This window comes from Petromyzon marinus, chromosome 44 (genome assembly GCF_048934315.1).
Source record: "Petromyzon marinus isolate PM22_M1 ecotype Great Lakes invasive population chromosome 44, UKy_Petmar_22M1.pri1.0, whole genome shotgun sequence".
NCBI classification, from domain to species: Eukaryota; Metazoa; Chordata; class Hyperoartia; order Petromyzontiformes; family Petromyzontidae; genus Petromyzon; species Petromyzon marinus.
The window spans coordinates 1,114,054-1,141,222 of NC_133710.1; the positions used below are offsets into that span (position 1 = coordinate 1,114,054).

At 52.4% G+C, this 27,169-nt stretch overlaps 1 protein-coding gene and 1 long non-coding RNA gene across 2 annotated transcripts in view; one reads left to right on the forward strand and one right to left on the reverse strand.

The window, feature by feature from the left end:
• Positions 1-26,233, reverse strand: part of LOC116951822 (sushi, von Willebrand factor type A, EGF and pentraxin domain-containing protein 1-like) — a 50,055-nt gene extending 23,822 nt beyond the window's left edge. The window contains exons 1-8 of the mRNA XM_032970582.2: positions 24,637-26,233; positions 22,832-23,090; positions 12,550-12,643; positions 9,092-9,283; positions 6,919-7,086; positions 5,817-6,489; positions 2,382-5,497; positions 384-612 (exon numbers count right to left, since the gene is read on the reverse strand). Of these exons, the coding sequence (XP_032826473.2) occupies positions 384-612; positions 2,382-5,497; positions 5,817-6,489; positions 6,919-7,086; positions 9,092-9,283; positions 12,550-12,643; positions 22,832-23,090; positions 24,637-25,149 (5,244 nt within the window). The 5' untranslated portion in view covers positions 25,150-26,233. The remainder of the gene's footprint in view (positions 1-383; positions 613-2,381; positions 5,498-5,816; positions 6,490-6,918; positions 7,087-9,091; positions 9,284-12,549; positions 12,644-22,831; positions 23,091-24,636) is intronic.
• Positions 515-10,728, forward strand: LOC142930870 (uncharacterized). Its single transcript, XR_012946840.1, has 2 exons — positions 515-641; positions 10,540-10,728. It is a non-coding gene; the product is annotated as an uncharacterized LOC142930870 (long non-coding RNA).
• Positions 26,234-27,169: the final 936 nt, after the last annotated feature.

The following is a 27,169-nucleotide window of genomic DNA, read 5'->3' on the forward strand; positions in this document are numbered from 1 at the left end:
TGGTGCAGCTATAATAGGGTTTTTCCCCTTTTCTTTTCTGGCAACAAAACTGAAACCTTTTCACGAGGATTCATGTCTGCATTAACCACAATACCTGCAGTCAAAATGCAAACAAAAAACATACTATGATAATATAACGCAGACATGAATCCTCGTAAAAAGTGTTCAGTTTTGTTGCCTGAAAAAGAAAAAAAAGGGGGGGAAAACCCTATTATTACATTTTGGTACTGGCAAAGGAGGTCTAATTATGTGGTGCAGCTCTTTCTACTGCTGAGCACACAAAGCGGGCGGCTGGCACAGTGCGCGTCGGAGCGCAATCCCGTGGCGTGTCGGCGTAAATCGCCGCCGGCACGCCTTGCAAACCCGGCCCTGCGACGTCTCACCCGGCACGTGGAGACCCCGTCTCCGGCGGCGAGGCGGTAGCCCTCGCGGCAGCCGACGCGCACCGAGCTGTTCACGGTGAACGCTTCGCCTCGGACGAGCGCGTGGGGGGGTCGGGGGGGCGGTCCGCACGAGCGCGGGGCGCAGGTGATGGGGTTGGCGCTCCACGAGCCGTTGCTCAGGCACGTCCGCCAGTCCACGTCCTCCGCCAGACGAAAGCCTTTGGCACATCTGACACGGCGTTCGTCACCAAGTTGCGGGTGAGCGTGCGCTACGTGCGGTCCGTTCTCTTATACCGCGGCGGTAGCTAACGTTGCCGAAGAGCGCCGCGTTATCAAAGTAATAAAGGGGACGGCACAGTCCGCGATAACGCGTGAGACGCGTGCGCAGTCCGAACGAAGACTGAGGCGTGTGGGTAGCATCTAGAAGCATCTAGAAGCATCCAGCAGCATCCCGTCCCGTGCGACCATGTTACGCCGAGGCAGTCATACAACCGCTTATTCCAACTCGCGCGACGTAGTTCCGTTCACTCGATCGTGTTGTATCCAATTCGCATCCGCGTTATAAAAAATGCGTTCCCTAATACATTCACCGCGTTATATCCAATTCGCGTTCCAAAAAACACACGACGTTCTCGGAGAACAGACTGCATGCTGAACTTCTTTCGCGCCGTACGTGGCCAACCGCGGTAATCGGAGGTGGCCGTCACGTTTTAGGGCAAATCCATTCCGTAACTCGATGTCTAAGAGCGTGTCGTGGCACAGCGTCGCTGATGCGACTCGCTGAGATATTGAGGGGGTAGGCGGACGAGTGAAAATGTCGGATATGTGAACGTCTTCAGACAATGTGCAGTTACGCCGAGCAAAAAGTATGTTACTGGACCAAAATAAAGCGCAGACGGTTTCTCCCTCCACATTTAGGAACACGCGTTTAGAGTATTTGGCTGCTGTAAATTTCCACACGATCAGCCACTTCATTGAGCTATCATTTTGTGATAGCCAGGTCGCTTATGAACAAGAGCTGTACAGCACAGCGGGCATTACCTGGTAACCGCGGAGTCGTTCCCGTAAAGCGGCCTTGGGCTGAATCAATCAATCAATGAGATTGTGAACGCATGACTGCGTGTGAGACGTGAACGTCCACAGAGAGTAAATGTTACACCGTGCAGAAAAATTGCAACTGGGACGGGGCGGGTAATTGGTCGTCGAGGATACCTGATGGTCGGCTATGTGACGATGTTCCATGTAACAAGGCAAGGGAAGCTAGTTGTAATTACTGGAGAAACGTCGTACTCAGATTGTAAATGTTGTGGCTTGGCTCTCCAACACACCGGTGTGCTGTACTAGTGACGAATTGGCACGTTCTGTTTACGTATGAAACCTTACTAGTTGGCTGTGTCGGGTGGTGGCGGGTTTAACGACACATTTATATATTTACGCGATCTAAAAAAAACCCTGTATTATGGATGATATTGTTCGCGAAAGCCTCCTACGTGTTAAACCCAAGTGATACAATTCGAGAACACAATTATGCAACAAAAAATAAAATGCGTTTATGAATTGAAATTACGACTTACATTTCGGGGATACTGGATAATATAAATTAATTAACCACCTAAATTATTAACACTGCCTTATAATAGTAAACATTTACTGTATAACAAGCTACAATCTTGAGCAATGGCCCTCCTTAAGATGAGGGCCATCGCCCAAACCATCGGACTACTGGTTGGTGGTTGAGAAAGGCCTCGGTTCAGATGTCACTCGCCGCTGAGGGTTAGCCATGGACGGGAATTGAACTCAGGTCATGGGGTTGACAATGCAGCGCAATTATAACTTACAATGCTTTATCAATCCACTGCGGGATTAAGGATACCCCATGCCACGTTATCTCTGGCATTTCTTTATTTGACCATACTTCACCATGCCGGTCAGCGCAGGCTGACGCAGATGGGGGCCTGGGAACCGAGGTACCGGAGGCAGGCAAGCGCGCGCCCTCACCTGTAGTACGCCTTCCCGTCGTACTCGTCAGAGGCCGCGACGATCTCAGCTCTGGGCGACGAGGGCGGCGGGCCGCAGGTCAGGGGGACGCAGCGAGCGCGCAACTCGCCCCAGCGGCCCGCGTCGTTGCACGCCAGCGTCGCGTCTCCGACGAGCGCAAAGCCCGGCCGGCACTCGTACGCGACGCTCTCCCCGGTGCGGCGCTGCCCGCCGCCGCCGCCTCCTCGGAGCGCGGCTCGCGCGAGCTCCGGCGGGCTCCCGCAGGACCTCCGGCGGCACGTGGTCGGCGCCTCGGAGCTCCAGCTGCCGTCCGCCTCGCACACGGCGCGCCCCGGCCCCGTCATCTCGAAGCCGCCGCGGCAGCGGAACGCGACGACGCTGCCGTACGTGCGGTCGGAGGCCTCCGCCTCGCCGTTCTCCGGCTCGGGCGGTGGGCCGCAGAGGAGGGGCTCGCACCGCGGGCTGTCGGCGCTCCACGAGCCGTTGGAGAGGCACCGCCGGCGTCGGTCGCCCCGCAGCTCGTAGCCCGAGAAGCAGACGTACTCGACGGCGTCGCCGTAGTCGAAGTTGGAGCCGACGAGGTAGCCCTGGGCGACGTCCGGCGGCGGCCCGCACGTCACCCCCTCGCACGACGGGCTGCTGTTGCTCCACGAGCCGCTCGACTCGCACAGCCTGCTCGAGACGCCTCGCAGGGAAAAACCATCCAGGCAGCGGTAGTGCACGGCTTTCCCGAACGTATATTCGGAGCCTTCGATTCTCCCGTTTGCAATCGGTCGGGGCGCTTCGCATGACACGGGTTTGCACACGGGAGGTTTGTTACTCCACCTGCCGTCGAACAGACACGTGCGCACGGTCTTCCCAATCAACGTGTACCCCGCGTTGCACACGTAGCGGACCTCGCTCTGGAACGTGTGATCCCTGCCGACGATCCGGCCGTTCGACGGCGCCGCGGGAGGCCTGCATTCCTGCGGCAAACACTTCGGCTTCTCGGCCGACCATGTCCCGTTGGCTTGGCAGGCGAGCTCCTGTCGGCCGACGAGCGAGTAGCCGGGAGCGCACGCGTACCGGATTGTGCCGCCGTACCGGACCGCGCCGCCGTGCGTGGCGACGTCGCCAGGCACGGCACCGCCGTGAGCGATGACTTCCGGGGCCCCGCAGGTGACAGGCACGCAGACGGGCGGCGCGGCGTCCCACGTGCGGCTCGTCGTGCACGACCTCGAGGGCCGCCCCACCATCGTGTATCCCACGTCGCAACGGTAGCTCGCCACGCTCTCGAACCCGCGGCTGTGGAATTCCACGGCGCCGTTTTCCGGCGGCCGCGGCGCCTCGCATTGGATCGCGTGGCACTTGGGAGCGGTGCCATTCCACGTGCCGTCTTCTTGGCATATCAGCACGGACGGCCCCTCCATATCGAACCCGGTCAAACAGTGGTACCGAATAAGCGTTCCGTACAGATATTCTGACATCGGGCCGAGGTGGGATCGCCGTTGTCTTTTTTTCGCCGCGATGGACTTCAGGAAATCCAAAAGCATCCGTATTTCCCTTTTGTCTCCGCGGTTTAAGGGTGACCGTGGATCGCGGCGTTCAAACGAGGCCATGCCATCGCTTTGGTAGCCGTGGTTCTTGCCGGTCTTGTGCTCCGCAGGGGGTGCGGTCGGTGTCGGCTTTCCCCCCTTCTCGTTTGCCGGGGGCAAATCGAAATAAAGGGAAATCAGCGCCCCTGCGTGTTCCTCGTCTCTAGGGGCCACCGCGTCCCCAACATCGCCGCCGTGGATCTGTTTCTCATCCGCGTGAATCTTCACGTATTCCCCGAAGTCGATGTGCGGCGGCGGACCGCAATCCATCTGGACGCACGCGGGGGCCCTGTCACCCCAGCCGGCCTCCTCGCACGTTTGGAGCCCGTTGCCCAGCAGCTGGAAGCCGGGAAAGCAACTGTAAATGATGAGGCTACCGAACGTGTATTCGTTCCCTTCCACGAATCCGTTCTCCAGGGGCTGCGGGGGGCCGCACGTGATGTGGACGCAGGAGGGGAATGGCGCGCTCCACCGGCCCGTGTGGACGCAGCCGACGCTGCTCTCCCCCTCCAGCCTGTAGCCGCGTTCGCAGGCGAACGTCACCCTGTCGCCCACGCTCGTGCCCGTCGCGGTCAGTCTGCCGTTGGGGATGGCCTTCGGAGGGAGGCACGTGACGGGTTCGCACGTTGGCACCGTGCCTATCCAGCGGCCCTCTTCCCCGCACTGCATGGTGGGTGCGCCGGACAACCTGTAGCCCGGCTTGCACGTGTAGAAGGCTCGGCTGAGGTACGTCAGCCCCTGGTTGTCCACGATTCCGTTGGCGATCGTCTCCGGGTGGGGGCACTCCACCGACACGCACTCGGGAACGTCGGAGCTCCATCGTCCGCTCGGGAGGCAATCGAGCGAGGATTTCCCTTTCAAGTGAAATCCCTGCAAGCAGGAAAAGTTGATGCTCTTCCCCAGCGAGTAGTCGAGGCCGGACACCGACCCGAACGGGAGCTCCGGCGGGGCGGTGCAGTTGATGGGAATGCATTTGGGGAAAGCGTTGCTCCACGTTCTCGAGGCCGTGCACTGCAGGATTGCGGACCCGACCAGCTTGTACCCTTCGACGCAGCTCATGAACAGGAGGCTGTTGAAGCTGAACGAGTTTCCGGTTGAAATCAAGTTTCTCTGCGGAGGAGGCGCCGGGCAGCGCACCGGACTGCACGCGGGCACCACGCCGGTGTTCCACAGTCCGTCGGCGCCGCAGGTCCACACAGAGTCCCCAGAGAGCTGGTAGCCCTCCTTGCACTTGAATTCCAACCGGAAACCCGGACTCATCACGTGACCCTTGGCCGCAGCGGCGGCGGCGGCGTCGTCTTTGGCGGCGCGACCCCTGTGGGTGGCATGCCGCTTGACCTTGGCGTCAGCGATCTTGCTCGAGCTGACGACGCCGTTCTCCAGCACGGGCGGCGACTTGCACTGCATTTCGACGCACGAGGGGGGCGACTCGGCGGACCACTGGCGGTTGGCCTGGCAGCTCCGCGTGCTGCTGCCATGCAGGCGGTAGCCCTTGTCGCAGAGGTAGCGCACCACGCTCTCGAACACCGTCCCGTTGGGGGCCTGAGGGGACGAGGGAGGAAAGTTAACAAGCGAAAGGGGTTGAATGCCCACAGACAAACAAATACAAATTAGCGGTCAATTGTTACCAATGTTAATGCCGTGTGACGTCATAACGTCTGCACGCCCTGACACTGTGTTGTCGTCACGTATGACGTCACGTGGCCCCACCAGCAGACACTCGCTTTGTTACACGGCCGCCTGGAAAACAAAGCTGAAGCACGCTGCCATAGGCCAACAGACGTTGACCTCCTCCTGCGAACACACGGAGCATCAACCGACGGCCGCAGACTTCTCGCGACGTGCAAGAGGAAAGACTCGCCTCCGCTCGCCCATTGTCAATCTGAGGGATCTCTCCGCAGGACACGGGCTGGCAGCTGGGTAGCTTGCCGCTCCACTCTCCGGTCGACTGGCACGTCCGCTTTTTCTCCCCCTTGATGTAATAGCCCCGCTCACAGCTGTAAGCAATCACCGCCCCGAAGCTGTAGTTGTTGCCGCTGACGTAGCCTCTGTCAATCGTGGCCGGCTCTCCGCAGTCCACGGGAACGCATCGGATTGAATGTATCGGAGAGAGCCAACGACCCCCGCTTTGGCAGGTGACCTTACCGTCCCCGTTCAGCTGGTAACCGTCCTGGCACTTGTAGCTGACCGTAAATCCCACGGTGAAGTTGTCCGCGTCCGGGCTGTCCATGGTGCTGAACAGGACCGCGGGTGGCCTGCCGCAGTACTGAGAGACGCACTGCGGAAAGTCCTCTCCGACGGTCGGAGCCCACTTCCCGTGCACGTTGCAGACGATCTCCTTGTGCCCCTCCAATTTGTAGCCATCGGCGCACACGTAAAGCAGAGTGCTCGCAAACAGGTAGCTGTCCCCCTTGACTACGGCTTTCTCGATGCGGGGTGGCGCGCCGCACGACAGCGGGGTGCAGCGCGCATTGCTGAGCGTCCACATGCCAGAGCCCAGGCACGCCATCTTGGCAGTTCCCACGAGGTTGTATCTGCAAACGAATGTTCACGTGGTTTGAGCGCAGCGACGTCAACGGCGCTGCGCGACGCGTCGAGGCTTTAAACTGCGGTCCCAATTTGAGAGGCTCCGATGTCTCATTCCTTCCGCGGCCGCAACATTTACAATTCGAGTACCGTGGGGTTTCGCTGGTGATTACCACAACCAGCTTCATCAGGCGATTAGCCAGAAATGTGTTGTGGGTTTACTCTCTAACAGACCGGTGCGCTGAAGTAGCACCTAATTGGCACGTTGCGTTTGTGTGACAAACCTTACTAATAGGCTGTGTCGGGTGGCGGTGGTGGTGGCAGGATTAATGACACATTCCTGTTTTACGTGATCCAACCCAAAACAAAAAAAATCCTTCATCACGAATAATATCGCCCGCGAAAGCCGACCCCTAACGTGTCAAGCAGCCGCTCACCCGTCGCTGCAGACGTAGGTCGCGTCGTTGCCGAACGTGAAGCTCTCCCCCTTGACGATGGCGTGGCTGAGTCGGGGCGGCTCCCCGCACGAGATCACCTCGCACTCGGGGGACTCGCCACTCCACTGGCCCGACGCCTGACACGTCCGCACGTGGGGCCCGCGCAGTCTGCACACGCGGATGGCCCCACACCACCCCCGCCCCCCACGGTCGGCTCACGTTTGTCGGGCAACGGCCCTTCCTCGGGCGACAAACACGGCACGGAGACGTTGCCCTCGGTTAGGGGCTCGCGGCGCCCTTCCGGTCGGTGCGCTGCCGGATGAGGGCCTACCCTGAAGGTTGCGTGTTGTGCGGGTTATTTGACCATACTTCACCTCGCTGGTCGGCGCCGGGTTGGTGAAGGCGAGGAGCATATATACGTGGGAGCATCGGAGGGAACAACGACTTATTTTTGTTCTACTTTGCTTCCCACCACGTAGCCTCGCAGCCTACAACAACCTGCTACGCATGGTGGTCAACAATCCAGGCTCTATCCAAGCTCAAACCTGCTTAGCTGCCAGGATCTGATGAGATCGGTTGAATTCCGGGTGATTTGGTCACAGGTAGGGTTGCCATGTGTCCTGGTTTTCTCAATATCATCGTCTTTTTTTTAAATGAGTGTGGCTGTCCTGGGAAATCTGTAAATCTTCCAAAGACATAAAAAATTCCGGGTTTTGTCAATTGCGTAATAATGATAATGACACCAACACCACTCAAGACGATGCATCTGTAGTGGTTTGCGGCTCCCATGCGCTGCACATGGCGGAGAGGGGCATTAGTAGAGTTTGATCGTGCTGAGCGTGTAACCAGGTTAGAGGTCAGAGGTCAGGGCAGTCTGTGAGACTATCTCAAACAACCCGGAGATAGGGGAGTGGTCTTTGAGAAAGTTCCAGAAATCTTAACTCATTTCTTGTGGGCTAGTATCATGTACATTTGTGTAACTATAACCTTCCACCACCCGACAGAGGCAATCAAAATAAAGTTGTCAACGTGGGCAAATAGGCCTTTTAGAAACCAGAAAGTCAAAAAGCGATCAACACTTTGACAGTTGTGTACGCCGCTTTGTTGGATATCACATCCAGAATCATCAGGTGTCAACGGCTCTCTCTGACGAGGTGGACTCTGGCATCACGGGATCGATGAGAAATTGGAGCAACAATCGATTTTCCAAACATTACAATTCAAGACGCTCCGAAAAAAAAAGTCTGCATTATCCGTAAACCTTATCTGGGCAAAGTTTTCACGATGCTTCGCTGGAGATTACACCCAGAGCAACATTTATAGAAAAAAAAGTGTTTTTACATTATACGCGACACGTTCTAACCCAAAAGGAACTAATTAATAATCATGATAATGGTCGTGAAAGCCTACATGTTCCATTTACGTGTCGTTCTCTCCTCTTCTGGTATCGTGAGATAGTCTTCTTCTCCTTCCTAGGGATATGTCCTCGTTTGTATACCTCAACGGTGGCAACCCTAGGTCATAGGTCAAGTGAGTGAAGCAGCTCGCAGCCAGTAGGTTAGGAGTTCAAATCCTGTGGGTTAATTCAGCCCGTCGTACCTCCGGGATTGATCAAATAAGTAAGAAAAAATGTCAACACTGGTTGTCTTATGGAGAGATTCAACCCCCACCGTAGGAAAGGTGAATTTCCATCACTGGCATTAGCGCTGTAAATAATAACACAGCGTCGTTCATGTAAATTGCATCTCACATTCGCTGAAGAACCACAAACAAGCTGGAAGGCAGCCAGCGGGTTAGCTGGTACCAACAATTGCCCAAGCTCTGCATTCCTCCACATATATAATGAGTGTTTATACACGCGGGAGAAAACCTGAGCACACCAAGAAAAGCGATCCGTGAGAAGGGGCAACACTCTATCCCATGCAGAAGCTATTAGCCCGCACTCTTCTGTACCGCCTTCTCCTGGAAAGCCAGGGCATGGCACCTCATCGACACCTACGGGAACGGAGTTTCACGACGACACCTGTGCTGAAGAACCACGAACCCTCGCCGCTGCCAGGGTGCATGCAGCAGGGTAGCCCCCGCCGCCCGGCTGTAAAACGGGAGATAAGCACCGCCTCCACGATCATTTGGCGCAGCGGGAAATCACTTTGAGGTCGCGTCACACGCTTGCCTGTAGCCCGTCGTGCACACGTATGTTGCCGTGGACAGATACGTTATCCCATTTTCCGTGATGACCCCGTTGGTGATTTCATCCGGGGCGCCGCAGGAGATGGGCTCGCATGACGGAAGCTTCTGGCTCCACTCGCCGTGGGAGAGGCACGTCACAGTCGGGCCACCGATGAGCGTGTAGCCCTCGTGACACCTACACGTGGGAAGGGAAAAGAAAATACACAACTTAAAAAGCGATGGGTAAGGTGCAGGACTGCAATTACTTGTCGCTCACGCCGCTGCAGGGGAAGGGCTTCCACTATAGGAGGCTCTAAGGCCCCCCCCCTCCACTGGAGGGTATTTTGGCCTACTCTTCTCTGCTGGCCATAGACACTTTACCCACACTTTCAGTTCAGTTCATGTATTAGGTATAGCCCTGTGAGCCATTCGGCTCTTGAATCGGGTGCAACCGCAACAAACAAAAACATGAACAAGAAACATCTTAAAGTGACGACGCGCAACAGAAAAATCCAGGAAGAAACAGCAAAGTCTTCCAGAAAAAGCACCGCGTATCAACGCCGTGTGCAAAAATCCCAGTGGGATGCAAGTCAAACAATAATAACCATAAGACAATTTAGATAAAAGTTATCAGTCTAACTCTGTGTACTACAACAAACAAATATGGATAAACCAAAACGTTTTCGCAATCACCAAAATAAAGCTATGAAAGCAATGTAACAGTGATCATAGGAACTGATTGAAATTTAACAATAAACGACATCTACATAACACCGCACAAAGACCTGCCAATAGCCAGAGTGAAGCCACGAACGCCGCTGGGCGGGAACGGCGTGTGGTGAGGTGCGGTGGCAATTTTGGGAACTTGCGCTGTTTATTTTAGCTGCCACGCCGGGAGATTGACTGCAACTGGCGATCCTCTGGATCCTCTGGATCGCCAGTTCGGTGCAATCACCGTTACGCCTCAGCCAGCCCTTTTATGAATCGCGAACGTGGAATAAACATTTGCGTGAATAAAAAAAAGACAGCATACCAACAATCGATCGCACAAAAAAAAACAAGTTGTCTTTTTTAAATGTAGTCTTGAAAATTGCAAAGAATATTCACCTCCATCACGCCACAACAAAAATCCAGCATTGAATGAACAGCTTTAAAATATCCATAACTCGATGCAGCAATTCCTAGCCGACCGCGCGCTTCAGTATCCGGATCCCGATTGAACCAAATGTGGCCTGGGAATGTTGAGTATCCACGGGTAGGCACGGGTCCGCATTTACAAATTTCGCGGGGGCAGCGGTTCTCGTCCGCGCACCCCGTGGCGCTGCGTCCGCTAAGTCGTCTGTCCGTCGCAGAGGGAGCGAGAAAAGTGAGGGGCTTGCAGAGTAAAGGGGACGTGCGGGATCGGCCCGTGCGTGCTGAGAGTGCTGCTGCGTGCTGTGATGTCGTAATCAGGGCTCGTGGTGCCTCCTCGTCTGCCTCCTCACCTGCCCACTCATCTGTCGTTGATGACGCGGGAGGAAGAGGGGGAGGGAGGGCTGAGCGCCTTCCTCCTTCTAGCCACCCCTTCACCCATCTTCTCATCGTCGTCATCGTCGCCATAATCATGGACTTCTACCCTCAATAAAAAGTTAATTGAATGTTGATTTATGTTTTATCGCGTTATTGTGTAATGTACTCTTTCCTTTGGTTCTTTCGGTAAAGTCACGTAGTTTGAAATAAAATCAAACAAATCACGACGTTTCGATTGCAACACAAGCAATCATCATCAGGTGGGAAACCCACAGCAAGAGAAAATTGCTTAAGTGGGAGAGAGAGCTTCAAATTAAGATTGTACTCTATTTTATTCGTGTTTAGTGAAGAAACATGAAACTTAGTTGAGCTATGCCGAATCTTATCTGTATTTTCCCAGAGGCCTCCTGTACTTTAACAACCGCGGATTTTCCTACCACGGCCTTCCTAGGAACCTAACCCCCACGATTGGCGAGGGATTTCTGTGTTTCAAGAGCCGCAGGTCGCCAACACCTGGCCACGTGGCCTTGCAGTCGACCAGAGGCCACTGGGTTCATAGCGCAGTGCGCTAACCGCAGCGCCACCGCTCCATCCGCCTAACGCGATGCTTCGAGCGACCATTGTCAAGTCGCGATCGCGTGGATTTCACGCCAATGACCCCTCGCCCTGATACCATACGCAGCGAGCGAGTGTCCCAACGTCGCAAATACGACTCTCCCCCGAAGGAGGAGAGCGTCACGGCTGAGCGAGGCTTTTCTCTCCGTACGCAAGACTTCATTACTGCGATCTCAAATGTGTGAGATGTGTTAGTTCCGACGGCAAGCATGAGAGGACATGAGCCATTTGGTGGCCACTCGGCACAATTACAGCGTTCGGTTATTCAGTAGAATGCTGAGACTTCGAAGCAATTACTTGCACAAAGCACCGTTCTGATTACCGTGATGATAATAAGTCGGATAGAGTGGTTATATTTTAAATTGATTTTCACCTTCGTCTACCCCAACTCATTTGTTACCCTAACCCCCACCTTCTTATCATTTACACATCGAAACATTACATTCTGAAATAACTGTAGATTGCTGCTTAGAGGGTCACCCGTCGTTATCGGCGTTTTACCGCAAGCGTACAAACTGTACGCTCGTGGCGGGAAGGGAGGTGAAGTCCCTGATGCACGCTCCCCGTCTAATCACTGAAATAACGGTGGTGGCCGAGTGGCTCAGAGGTCAGGACACTCAGCCAGCGCCACTGAGATGCCTGGGATAGAGTCTGGATTTGAGCCCGCCGTGTGATCAAAACCGGGTGTCAAAAGTTGCAGCGAGTTGGTGGCCTCGGTCCTGCTGGTCGCCAGATGACTGCGCCAAAAACGCACCGCGTAGACGTCTGGTTCTGCCACTTGCCTTGAAAGAAGCTGCTTGACCCACTGGAGGTCGCCGGTTCGAATCCAACCGGCGACCTCCAGGGCTGCCCTCAACCGTTACACCGTGGCAGTAGCCCCCCGTGGTCATTCTGTAGCAAATAAAAACATATATTCATCCGGGGCACCGCAGGAGATGGGCTCGCATGACGGAAGCGGTTGCTTCATATTTAAAGTGATTAATTGGTTTGTTTTTTTAATCAGGAAAGGCCCACTGAGCTATGCAGCACTTTTTGCAAGAAGCGACCTGGCTATCACTACTAATACCTCAATGAAGTGGCTTATTACGTGCAAATGTAAAGCGGCCAAATACTCAAAACGCGCGCTGATTATAAATGTGGAGGGGGAAACCGGAGGAGGACCCGGAGAGAAATCCACGTGACCATGGAGAGAGAGAGAGACACGCAAACTCCAAATATACACAGCAGGTGTCGCGGTCAGGATTGAACTCACGACCTCCTGCGTACCAGGCGAGGGAGTTAACATCTCGGCACCAGCACTCCTTGTAAGCAGGACGATCTTCAAGAGGACATTGTTACCTAAAGGAGATGGAGCTGCCATTTCTGAAGTCGGTTGCCTCCACTGCTCCGTTCGAGATTGGTCCTGGTAGTGGGCACTCCACATCTGCAAAGGCTGTGGAATAAATTCCGTCATCAAGTAAGTAAATAAATGCATCCTGGTTGTCGATCACAGCGTCCAAGCCGTCTTAATCACTGAACCGGAGCTTTACGACCGATCATATTTCAGGTTCTGGAAGAAAGAAATCTTTTACCAGACCATTTATTTTCTTTTGTGATGAAAATACGTTACTGGGGAAATCCCACCCAATCCCCCAAGATGGAAAATCTCATTTGCGAGGGTGTTCAGGGTGTCACGTGACACACACAAGTGACACGTACAGAGCAAAGGCGTAATGACACGCAAAGAAGATTGTAAACCCTACGTCTTATACAGTTTACATTTATACAGTGTCAAGAACAGAAACACGATGACTTTAAAAATGAAAGTAATGGGAGGTTATATATTTTGACACTTTTATTACAGAAGTGAAACACAACATGTAAGGTATATCAAGATTTATAAATGTTAAGGGAGGAAAGAAAAACAATGCTAAGCGTTTTTTTTAATCGCATTGATGTTATTTCCATCAATGGGTCTCTCCGCAGCACAAACAAACTCTGTTTTCCATATATATTTTTTTTTAAAAACGGGACTTTGTGCAACAGCATAATGTTCTTTGGGTTTGTTTGCATAGGTGTGCACATTTCTCGCACGAAATCACCGGAATGTTTAATGTAAGGCCAGCTCAAGCTACGTCGGGATTGTTTTCACGGAGCGACCCTTGCCAGAAGGGACGCCCCCCTTCATCGCCGCCGGCCCGCGCCCATCACGGCTGCCAGCCGTGTCCCGGCGAGCGGAGACGGGGAGATTTTGACACTGGCAGCATCCTTTCGATTTAAAGCTTTCGTGACTGCAAGGATTCATCTTCTTGGTTCTTTCGGTAAAGTCACGTAGAATGGGAATAAAATAATAAAATAAGACAATAAAAATTCTCACGACGTTTCGGCCACAACACAAGTGGCCTTCTTCAGGTGAAGAGACAGGTCTGTCCGGAAGACAGCGCTTGAATGAACGCTGTCATGCAAGGGCCGCGTCTATTAAGCTGTGTGGGCGAAACGTCGTGAGAATTTTATTGTCTTATTTTATTATTTTATTCGCATTCTACGTGACTTCACCGAAAGAACCAAGAAGATGGCAGCATCCTCTCTGTGACATCGTTTCCAGATGGTTGGCGCGAGTGCTGGGGACAGTGAGTCTGGTCAGACACATCCATCCTCCTTCGTTGGTACGTTGCATCTCTTTTGCACCGGACGTAGCCGACCATGCTAACCGTAGGCGCGTGGGAAGGAGAACAAACTAAACACAAAAAGCAGTGCTAAAGAAATTCGTTTTAAAACTAGATGATGATTCAAAAGTGGCGTAGCTCTAGTGGTTTCCTAATATTAGAAGGAAGAGCGTTCCAGACGGCCGCAGAAGCGCATCTGAAAGCGCCGCGCGATGCAGTGACCAACGTCTTTGTGAGTAGTAAGAGACGTTGCCTACTTTCGCGGAATTTAAAATACGGGGCGTTATTCCGGGTAGCTTCAAGAACAGTGGAACCCCACTCATCCGCGATGGCGTAGGGGAAGCACGTCGCTAATTGTATTGTCCGGGTTTGTTATCCGCTAATTTAGTTCACCTATCTGCAGAAAAAAAAACACATTGATAATCGTGGCTAAAAATATGCATTTTCTTATCCGTTAAAACAGATGGTGTGGATAATAGGAAGCAGTTCCACTAAGGAGGATGGGAACATTTGTGAATAATTGCGGAAAATGGGAAGGGGCGCTGATAATAATTGAAGCTTTCGCGGACCTTGCAGTCTCCACGGATAACACGAGTAACGGATCATAGGGTCGCAGAGAACGGAATTCTCCTCCAATAAAGGGGGGTATGGTTAGACGGCCGATTTGAGCTAGAGCTATAAAACTACACGCACCCACGTACCCAGTATTGGGATTGTTATCGCGATGGCGTTGCCGACGCACTTTGTATGGAGAGTGCCGCTTTCACCTTTGGCTCATATTCCATCACCGGCCCTGTCCCTCAGCCATAGAAATCCCTCGTAGCGTATTGCCCTTCCCAAGCCCACTTACTTTTCTCAACAGTCAAATCTTCTTCTTCTCCTACTTTGCACGTCTGAGGTTGGCGTCGAGCAACAACGACAGTGGCATTTAACATCTCAGCCCACGTGGTGTCTCCAATAAGCGGAAATTATTCTAACAGTAGCCCACATTGGGAATGCAGTAACAGTCGTCTGTGGATGGCGCACGAGCAAGGCCCGTGCCTCGCGTGTTTTATTACCCAGTTTGCACTTCACCCAGCAGCACGGTTTCGCTCTGTACAATGGAAAAAGGAGTTCTGCATGCATACATTGATGCATGTTTTCATGACGGTACAGAAAATAACAAATTAAATACGCGGAGACATTCCTGGCAAAACGTGTACCTCTGCTGTCACCCTGTGTGAATCTCCTGCACGAGCTGATGGAAGTTACCGGGAAAATGACACCGATTATTTGGTGGTGCTGCTGCTACGTTGACAGTGGCACGCTAGCGCAAAGCACAAAAACAGCAAGCAAAATCAACGCGTTCGTCATTAACACCGTGCGGCCTTAAAAGGAAACGTATATGATGATGATGATGACAATAACAGGTGACGTTTCGGGCAGTGGCCCTTCGCAGTGCATACATTGCGAGGACGGAGAGATAAACGTGTAAAATCAGAGTTGGAGACCGCACTGTACACCGTGGGGCCTGAGAAAAATTAAATTGTAAATATTTAACGATGAACAGTTTTTAAGGTGGCATATGAATAACGGCACCAGTAGCCAGCTCCATTAGCCGAGTACAAAGTCCCATCACAACCTATCTACGTGACTTTACCGAAATACTCAAATATTATATTTTCCTGCAGTCACGAAAGCTTTAAGTCAAGATTCTACCTAATGGGCTTCTCAGAATGAAATGCTGCTATTGCACCGTCATGAATGTCTTGCAGCATTTGTGTTTGTCAGTTATAACCCTGCTGCTGACTGCAGTATAATAACATTGGGGGTTTCTGCCTCATGTACAAGGTACCTCCACCTCAATGGACTGTTCTGGAAAATGCCAAGCTCAGTCTGACAATAAACATCTTGTTGGTGACTAGCTGGATCAGGGAGGGTATGCTTTGGTCTGTTTGCTAGGAGGGAAGTACTCGACACAAACAATACGCATACTCACCCAGTGTTGTACTACCACCTGCTATGGCAAAGGATCGAAAACTAGGCCATTCATGGAGGGGAAAATGGTACAAAAACTGCAAAGGGGCATTAGCAATCACGGACAGACGCACGCTGGGAATGCAAACCTATCAACCCCTTATCAGTGCCTACCCTATTACACACAAAGTCAGACCTTATTGGTCATTGCGTGCTCCTTATAAATCTCAACGTTCATCCTACTAAGTCACATCATCACAAGGGGAAAAAAAACACAAACAGACAAAATAATGTTTGGCCGTATTGAGACGGCTGTACGCCATTAGGGCCTGGCACCTCAATTTCCATGCACAAGAATACGGGGTAACCCGTGTGTGTTGACAGCTGTGGGGATGACACTGAGAGATGTGGAGAGGAACGTGTGGCTACTACTGTGACCCCCCTCCCCCTCCTTGTTGAATTTTGTTTCATCCGAGATACCCCCCCCCCACTTGCCTGACCCCCAACGTGGTTCTAAGAAATAAATGTAAATGCTTCCAGGACCAGTCAAATTATTACAACATCCACACACTGGATTTAATTGCTGTGAAATGTGACATAGGCTGTCCACCAAGTAACTTTTTTTAGATATATTCATGGAGACACACGAGTCTGGACAAAACAGAACGACGCTTGTTCTACCCAATGCACTCCTCTCCGTGAAAAGCCTTTCACGTCGTGGCCTTTCGCACAACCACCGCTCCACAATGTGTGCGTCCCAACGACAAAGACAGAGATCCCCCGTGTAGCCTTAACAGACTGTAGGGGCAAGTGCTGTTAGCGAGTAGCGCCTGTGAAACCCGGCACGGCACACGAGGGGGTGGGTGGCCAGCACCACGCCCGGCTGCCTTTGTCTCCCTAGTGGCGATGTTTTTACACATCGCACCAGGTACTCATTTGAGGCTGAGTCGACCTAGGGGAGGCCCAGGACCCGGTTCAGATAATCGTCACCGGTGTTGGCCGTGAGCGGGAATCGAACTCGGGTCATAGCCGCTGGCAGGAGGTCACGGGACAGACCCAGGTGGTGCCATGGGTTCACTGACTGAGATGATTTATGACACACACGACACACACACACAATTTAGGACACATACGACACACAACACACACACGGCACACACAACACACACATGACACACACACACGACATACACACACAACACACACATGACACACACACACGACACACTCACGACACACACACGATACACACACACAACACACACACACGACATACACACAACACACATACACACGACACACACACACGACACACACAACACACACACAACACACACACGACACACACACGATACACACACACAACACACACATGACACACACACGATACACACACAGACAACACACACACATGACACACACACACAACACACACACGACACACACACAACACACACACGACATAGACGACACACACGATACACACACACGACACACACACATGACACACACACAACACACACACATGACACACACACACAACACACACGACACACACACACGACACACACACAACACACACACACACACGACACACACACACGATACACACACAACACACACATGACACACACACGATACACACACAGACAACACACACACATGACACACACAACACACACACGACACACACACAACACACACACGACATACACGACACACACGATACACACACATGACACACACACAACACACACACATGACACACACAACACACACACGATACACACACACGATACACACACACACGACACACACACATGACACACACACACAACACACACACACAACACACACGACACACACAACACACACACACGACACACACACATGACACACACACAACACACACACACACGACACACACACACAACACACACACACGACACACACACACAACACACACACGTGGCCTTCGGGTGACGGCAGCTTCCCTCCTGCCTCACACGTGCACGTGCGGACAGCAGCGCTCCGTGTGCTCTCCAATGTGGGAGCCGCGCGTGCAAGGCACAGCAGTCACCCGACACACTGGATGAAGGCCTCCCCAAGTCGTGAACGTCTCTCACGGTTCTACAATGAAACCATCCACTCGGCACCTGGACATGAGCCGAATTCATCCCGCCAATCCTTCTTTGACCATTGGCCATCATCCCCTTTGGAGCAGTGTCCTACCGAAGCCCACTTACTCCTCTTAACGGTATTATTAACATTAGATCATCGATTACCAGAAGATTATCGATTATCAGAAGATCATCGATTATCAGAAGATCATCGACTAATTATCCAGTGGCTTTGGGGAGGACACCGGATATTCAAAAACGCCGGATATATATAATCACTCTTAAATCATAATTTAAAATATTTTATTTTTGCACATTCTTGTATGACATGTTGTTAGGTGTTGGATTTTTTAAAAGTGTTTTTAATAATTTTACTTCCTGAAATTGGCATAAATAAACATACAAATAGACACAAAGAAACAAGCTACTGGAAAAAAGTCACTGTATTTACCGAACCACTCCAATCTCCAAGACTCTGCGTCACGGGGTGATGTAAACACGTGCAGTATTTTCATTGTCGAAGTAGTATGTAGTGTATAATGCACCGTATTTAATATTTGACACTGAAATCAAGCATGGCTACTTTGTTTTTGTCACGCACGCGCTGCCGGTGGCCGCAGCGGTGTTGCCGGGTTCGCCGGATCGGCCCGGGACCACAGCCGGATAATGTCGGAAGCAGCCGGATAATTGATGATCAGCTGTAATGATGTCTTTAACCTGCACGTGTTCCCCAATCCAATTGTTTACCTCTCTCTCTCTCAAAGGAGGCTATTACAACCGACATAATGATTCATAAGTCGTTTCTGTTGGGTTAGATCGTGTACGCGTGATGTAAATTGCATTCAAGTATAACCGTCCACCACCCGGCAGAGCCGATCGAATCAATTTGTCACGTGGGCAAATGTGGCAATGGATTTGGGTTTTCAGCAACACCGGAGGAATGTTAAAATGCAAGCGAAATTTTTTGGCAATTTTGCGCACGGCTTCTCGCTGGAGATTGGCGCAGGGCGTAATCTCCAGCGAAGCGTTGTGCGAACTTGACCCGGGGAAGCATCGCGGATACTCCATCAGGAGGATCCTGAATTGGAATGTTCGGCAACACCAGGTGCTTGGATTGTCATCGCAATCCCTCGCGGCCCCGTGACAGCAGAGTCAGTCTCGCTGGAGAACGCTATTGGACATCTGGCGATTCTGTATATAATCTCCAACAATCAAAATGCAACAAAATGTGCCCGCACGCAACCTCGTCTCTTCGCTCCATCCCTGCGGTGGACATCCCCTCATTTGGATGCCACCCCGTGGTTCATCTCGGCCACCGCCAGCGACGGCGTATCGTGACGAAAGGCCGCTTTCTTTTTTTTTGCGTCGATACGACGTCCCTACCCTGCGTTTGTCGTCTCTCCGATGTTACGAGTTCCCCTTTCTGTCCTTCGACGGCGATCCCAAGCAGGGCGCTTCGTTTCCCCGGCGTGCGCTACCGATCCGTGCGCGAGGTCCGCGTCATTGAAAAAAAATTCATCTTTTTTGGTTCTTTCGGTAAAGTCACGTAGAATGAGAATAAAATAATAAATTGATAAAATAAAATAACACAATAATATTCTCACGACGTTTCGGCCACAACACAAGCGGCCTTCATCAGGTGAAGGGACGAGACTGTCTGGTAGGACAGAGCTGGAGTGAAAGAGCCACGTTCAGATGACGACACACAGCTTAAAGGTCGTGATCTGAACGTGGCTCTTTCACTCCAGCTCTGTCCTACCAGACAGTCTCGTCCCTTCACCTGATGAAGGCCGCTTGTGTTGTGGCCGAAACGTCGTGAGAATATTATTGTGTTATTTTATTTTATCAATTTATTATTTTATTCTCATTCTACGTGACTTTACCAAAAGAACCAAAGAAGATGAATCATTGCAGTCACGAAAGCTTTAAATCGAAATGGAAAAAAATATTAACAGGCAGGGAGATCTCTGCAGTCCCTTTTTCTTACTCCTCAAACCTCAATGACCTCAACTGCCCGCCAAAACGAGAAGAAGGAGGGAAAAAAATATGTTTAGTTTTCTTGAGTCCATGGGGGAACGTGCTTTAGTATGAGCATCAGTCACTCACGCAGGGGCCGCCAGCCACTCACAGCCAATGTTTGTATAAAGATTCTGCAAAAGAATGTATGCAACAGGCCGGTGGAAGATGTTCTTGTTAATATCATGAGTAATGAACGCGATTGCATTCGACCAGTGAAGACGCGTCAAATTCGGTTTGGTTACCGTTTAAAATTCTTGTTCGTCTCTGTATCCCTTGCTGCTAATGTCACTTTTACCGACCACGGCAGACTTATTTTTGTAAACATAGAATTATAGTTTTTCACGCTGCTATAACGGCAAAGTATTGAGCTCTCCCTCCAAAGTCAATATCCCAGATAAACACTCCTGAAAAAGCGTGGGTAAAGAAGCAGCGGAACCTATCCCCAAAAAGTAAAATATTTGCCACGTTAACTGAAAACACAGCAACGCTCCAAATATAAACGCAACCTGGGAGAGGAAAAATAAAAATCTGCCTTGAAAACAAATAAACAAGAAAGCTCCAACAAAATCTTGTTCTCAACAACAACGCTTCATGAACAACCGCCGCTGACATCCCACAAAGTTGTCCTCATTGCATTGACCCACGGAAAGATGCACTGTGATACCCCTCCTCCTCCTCGCTCCACCTCCCCAATTTGGAATTTGAATTTCCAACTTTCCCATTGCAAGGCCGGAACTCTGCCACGGGGCCCACCCAGTCTAATCAATGGCGGCTGTGCGACGGACAGACTGGCCCCTGCCATTGGGATGCGGAATTTCCACCGTTGGATCAGAGGCGTCAACAGAGATCCGATACCACCACTATTTGCTCGTTTAACCAATCCGCACCGATCATCGATGTATTGATAATGCACACTGATCATAATAATAATTTACTGTTGTAAGGTGGATGGAAAGCCGGCAAGTGAACAGAACCTGCAGGCGACACTGCCAGAACTCGGTGGTAGATTCCAGCTTACAGAGGTGAGTTCTCAAGACAGCACTGAAATAGCTCTAACGACTCTGTCTTATTAGCGAGGACAAAGCGTCCCAAATCCTGGGAGCTGCACTGGCATAAAGCGCCGGTCATCCCAGAAAGCCCTCCCCGAGCACGGTTGGACATGTATGTTGTATGGATGTATGTCGAACCTCAAATGAGTACTTGGTGCGATGTGTGAACGTCGTCACTGGGGATACAAAGGCGGCCACGTGTGGTGCTGGCCACCCACCCCCTCGTGTGCCTTGCCGGCCTTCATTGGTGCTCGTTAACGGCACTTGCCCCAACAGTCTGTTAAGGCTACACGGGGGATCTTTGCATGCATGTATGCTGTATGTATGTTGAGCTTCTTTCGCACTTTACGTAGTCAAACCGCACTAACCGGAAGTGCAGGGGGAAGAACAACAAACGACACGCAAAAAGCAGTTGTAAAGAAATGAGTTTTCAATCTTGCTTTAAAAGTGCACAGCTCCAGTGGCTTCCTAATATCGGAAGGAAGAGCGTTCCAGACGGCCGCAGAAGTGCATCTGAAAGCGCCGCGCCATGCGGTGACCGTAGTTGCATGTTGGCGTGGGGGCTTGTTTGACCATACTTCACCACGCTGGTCGGTGTGGGTTTGATGAAGCAGTGGCGGATGCCCAGCACCGGCTTCAGACGTCACTCGCCCACAGATGTTCGCCGTGGGACGAAAGCAAACACGGCTTGCCCGGCTCATGGCACAAGTGCCCGACCCACTGGGCCGCTGCTTCCCCCGTAGCTGTGGAGCGTGTTGCAACTGTTGCCACACTTTCACAAGACGTAATAATAATAATGTATTTACTGCCTTTTGTCTCATCCAGTGATGGATAAAGTCCTCATCGCATGGGGGTTTTTGACCATGCCTCACAATGGTCGGTGCAGGTTGGTACAGGAGGTGGTCTGACGGAGGCCTCTGACCTGTTCAGATATCGCTCGCCACTGATGTTAGCCGTGGCTGGGAATCGAACTCAGGTCGCCGTATTTATCGGACAGTGCCCTAAACCGCAGTTCCACCACTCCATTATCCGCTCATCCACTCGTACAGCAATGCGATTAGGCAGCCGTTTGACCGTGTAAAGTTGAAAGGAAGCCAATATTACAGATACACTGTACCTGTGTTTGTTATTTCTCCAAAATCTTTGAGTGATCTTCACGTGGCAACAGAGCAGAAACAGTTTAAAGAATCACGGCTGAGCAGATGGGGAACACCTCTCAGTGTCATTTGCCAACACCGTGGCAGACCCGCGAGGATTCAGAGAGATGAGACTCGTACGGTTGAATCTTCTTCGTACCCTGTGCGAGTGAGTTTCACTGACGCACCGTACCTAGCCAACTGGGCTAATCGGAGGTGCGGGGGAACGAAAGAGAAAAAGCAGTTCTAAACAAATTAGTTTTCAGTCCGGATTTAAAAGTGCAAAGCTCCAGTGACGTCCTAATATCGGAAGGAAGAGCGTTCCAGACGGCCGCAGAAGCGCACCTGAAAGCGCGCCATGCAGTGATCGTCTTTTTTAATGCACACCGTAGATTCATGAAGACCATACATTCCATCATCATAATCAGGCACAGTCCATCCACTGCTGGATGACGGGCCTCCAAAAGCCCGGCACCACCCTCTCACGATCCTGCGACGCGGCGATCCATCGAGCACCCTGCAGACGAAGTGGCTTCACCGCTCCATCTCCTCCGACCACGGTCGTCGACCTCTCGGAGGCGTTCCGTTCGTCGCACAACTCTATCGTGCGCACGTTCTCTTCGTTTAAGATTAATAATTTTAAGCAACAACAAATAGCAAGCTAAATCCGTTCCATTGTCCACGCGGCGTCTCACCGTTGTGCAGGGCTCTGTAAGCCAGCGCCTCGAACTCCTCGAAGTCGTCCAAGAGGTAGCAGTGTTCGCTCGCAGGTGCCGAGGCCATCTCGCCGAGCCCGCGGACGTTCCCGCTCGTGACGCCGACGGTGAAGACCTCGGCCCCGCTTGCTCGCAGCGCCGCCGCCGCGCCCCGCGGGTCTCCGCCGCCCCCCCAGTGCCCGTCGCTCACCAAGAAGACGGCCGCCTTCGAGTCCTCGCCCGAGTGCCGCAGGATTTCCTGCGGGGCGAAAAACCGCGGCGGAGATCCGCGGCGCGGCCGGCAGACAGCGCGGGCTACGCACGCGGTGCCAAAGACGTTCAACGTCGCGTGCAGCCACGTGCACCGTCAGAGGGGCGATGCTTCGACTCACACCACTGCCTCGGCTGCCGTGGTACCGAGAAACGTCGCTCCTCCCTCGCATTCGTAGCGAGGAGGCAGTGGCCACGACGGTGGAGGAGATCGTGCGGATACGGCGGGTCTCCCGCTCCACCTGGCCCTGTTCGAGGCCCGCTTGTCAACGAGTCATCATCGCGCGTGGACTGAAAGTGCCGGCCACGCTGGGACCCGTCGGTGTGACGCCAATGTTGGCGCGATGAAGGGTCTCACCTAACGGGTTCAGAACCACTTCCTGATCGCCGACCCACACCGTTCAGCTCTCCTAGCTTTTGATCTGTCAAGCCTCTGTCATGGGTTCTGCTCACGATGGCTATGAGATGTTAACTACCTTGCCTGGTATACAGGAGGTAGTGGGTTCGATCCCGACCCTGATGCCTGTATATTTTGAGTTTGCACGTCTTTCTCCCCCCGTGGTCCCGTGAATTTTTTCCCGGGTCCACCGGTTTTTCTCTCCACATTTAGAAACACGAGCTTAGAGTATTTGGCTGCTATACATTTCAACATGATAAGTCAATTCGTTGAGCTATCATTTGTGGCCAGGTCTCTTATGAAAAAGCGCCAGACAGCTCAGTGGGCCTTACCGGGTAAAATAAAAGGAAAATCCTCATGTTTCCTTGTTTCAACCGGTCCCTTACTGGCCAGAGTCTATCTGCAGGCAACCTTCCTCTACACCTGGGGAAGACGTGGACCACGGCCTGCCCTGTGGATGCGGTCAGCGACAGACCGTGCGGCGCACTGCCAACTGGTGCAACCTGGCCCGGATTCCGAGACGGTGGTCTTAAGGCCCTCTCTTCACCCTGCTGAAGAGGCAACTGTTGCCTGGCTCAGCAAGATGAGCAGAGATAATAATAAAGCATAGTTAATCAAAGGCCTTACAACTTATCTGGACGGAGGGCTTTCATTTAGAGCTATCGATATGGTGTTGAGAGTCATCAATATGTTTCAATTTACAGTTTGGAACCAGAGGTCAAAATTCCATACTCTTATGGCAGAGCCAGTCACCCCACAGCACACAATTGCATCTTCCATTTGCACAGATTAAGAATGCCAAGTAGCGATCAAAAGTCAAATCGACTCCCAAATGAGTAAAAGGGGCCAGTCACACCACAGCACAGCCACCAAGCGGCACTCGTCAATAAGTGGTTATGAAATGGGTCGAATACAAAACATAACATTAGTGGGGGTGGGGGGGGGTGGGTCGCAATCCAAATGTTGTTTTACTTTTGTGTTTGCTGTTAATCCGAAAAAAAAAGAGCCCATCCATGCCAACACCACGCCAGTCCTCCAAGAGACCGCAACAAAGCGGGGAAGCACGTCCGGCGTACCGCGAAGCGACGCACGTGTTTCGCGTTAGGTCTGCGCTTGACGCGCTTGACGCCTGCCTTACCGCCGCCTGCAAGAGGGCACCCTCGGTGCGCGTGCCGCCACCGCCGCCGCTGAGGCCGACGCCAGGGCCCTCGGCGTGCGCCCGGGGGCACTCGTGCCGCTGGCACCGCGGGGGCGAGACGCGATCCACGAGCGGCGTGGCGTCGGTCCTGGACGAGAACGTCACCACGGCCACTCGGGCGGCGGAGGCCGCCGCGGGGACATCCGACAGCAGCTTCTGGACGCGCCGAAGCTCGCCGGCGAAGTCCGCGGCGCTCACGCCGGACGACTCGTCCAGCAGGAAGACGAGCTCCAGGCTGCGCCCGCTGTCCCGCAGCCGCCGGACGTTCGCGGCGAACCTCTCGGCGAGTCGATCCGCGCGTTCGTCCCCGGAGCGCGCATCGCCGGGCGAGGCGGCGGTCGCGGGCTCCGCCGCCTGCCGCCGCAGCTTGGCTTGCCGCAGGAGGCTGTCCCAGCCGGTCAGCTCGGCGGTGGTCAGCGTGAGCGCGAGCATCAACGGTAGGACGCTCCACATCTTCAGCCACTGCGCGCGCACGGTCGCGTCCGCATTATATCGCCTTGAGGTCCGCGGCAGAGCCCACAGAGCCGTGCCGCTCTGTCCCAGACTCGGCGTGTAACTGGTGAAGAGGCATTGCGCTGGAGGAGGGATATTTCTCCCTCGGGAGGACTTTTGTTTACTCTACCTGACTGAATGAACCCAGGGAGAGAGAGAGAGAGCCTTCCAGAAACACTGGTTCCTTTCACAGTGCAATGCTTCTTGCAAAGCATCTCATGGTGAGAAGTCTTTGATATTTTTTTAAGATATACACACACACATGGAAATACCAAAAAATACTCCAGCTTGCGGCTTTTGGTACCGCGCCTTCATGGAAAACACAATTCGATTGCTTTTCTCGAATTCCTCACACTGAGCCAACTCCTATAATCCATTCCATATGCTTAGGCAAGCAGTGGACAACGATGTGTAAACATTAGCTAATTCCAACACGCACCGCCCGTCCAAAGTTCCGAATTAAAAGACGTCAAACGGCATCTCGTTAAAGAACGGCCTCCGAAGAATCGAGCAATATTTTCACGGCGATGCGGGGGCGGAAAAGAAGTGGCACACGTGTTGAGCGTCATACGTTAATACGAACCATGTTACGGCACGCAGAATTCCACCGCGCTGCTCTGGGAAAAAAAAAGTTTTCAATGTCGGTTAAGAGCCTGGTTGCGGCAAAACAAATTTTTCATTAAAATAAACCGAAGTACTAAATGGCACACGCAGGCAGCTTCATATTTTCACCACAGCGCCAGTGGCACGCGCACGCGCGACTTGTGACATGCGCGTGCACCCCACGTGCGTTCCTATGCTCGCCTCGACCTTCAACCAGACCCCTCTGGCCAGCGTGGTGAAGTATGGTCGCGATGACCACGTGGGGAGGGCCTCATCCAGCGGCGCACTGACGAGGGCAGAGTTCACGTGCGCCGTGCAATGTGACCCCAACGGTGTGGCTTGCTTCTTTGTGACGGCACCTGCGATCACACCGGACTGATGTGGGAATGACAATGTCCTTTCTTTATCAAGCGGAGAGGTTGTGTCACAGAAAAGTATGGCAGTACGTTTTGCTGTGACGAATGTGGGAAGGTTGCGTCATTCATGTTGTTAGCATTCTCCACAGGCACAACCGAATAATTAGGTTGTGTAATGTGCAGTATTAAATAGTTTTGCGTTAACATTCGAATCCCCTTTGTCTTACAGAAAAAGGCCATAAAACACCGTGCGGATCAGCAGCATTGATTGAAGCAAGCCTGACTGCTGATGAGCCACTACATATCGAAACCGGTCCACAGTTTTCTTGCTCCGAGACCCAATGCTGCTTGCTAATCACAATGATTATACGCGCTTCCGAGCAGGGCCTTGTAATTGCGTCAAGAAAATAGTCTTAAGTGGTATTTTGTTTATCATCAGATGACGGCGAAGGGTCGAAGTGTCGTCATTCGTTTCGTTCCGAGATGTCCTCTCCACGCCGCTTACCGAGCGGTGGTTCTCTCGTGCCGAAGCGATCCCCACCGTTTGCGTGTCGCGATGCACACGAGCCCGGACACAACAAAAGGGCCCTCAGTGTTGAGTCTCGGATGAGACGCGTTCCGTGGGGCCACCACATTGAAACAATTAGGAGCCGTACTGGGTTGTTTTTTTTTCTCGCGGGCGGAATGCAAGCCACGTGCCGAGGGCGGTGAGGGGGAACAAAAAAAATCACAAATTTCACTCACTGCCTCGGGTTTTTTTTTCGTTCGTACGTCAAAACATGACGCTGGAATTTAAATGTCACATTTCAGACAACTTTTATGAACGACTGGGTGTTTAAGGTTAGCGATTTGTCGTATTATCTGGCTGTATAGCAAATGAAAAAAATAAAAAAGATTACTGTGCAAGCTACATGTGTGTGTTGTAATATTTGCGTGTTTTTAAATGTAGGGCCCCTTTATAACATTATGCTACAGGCCCCGCACGAGCTGAATCCAGCACTGGTTGCAGCGCTGCGGTCTGG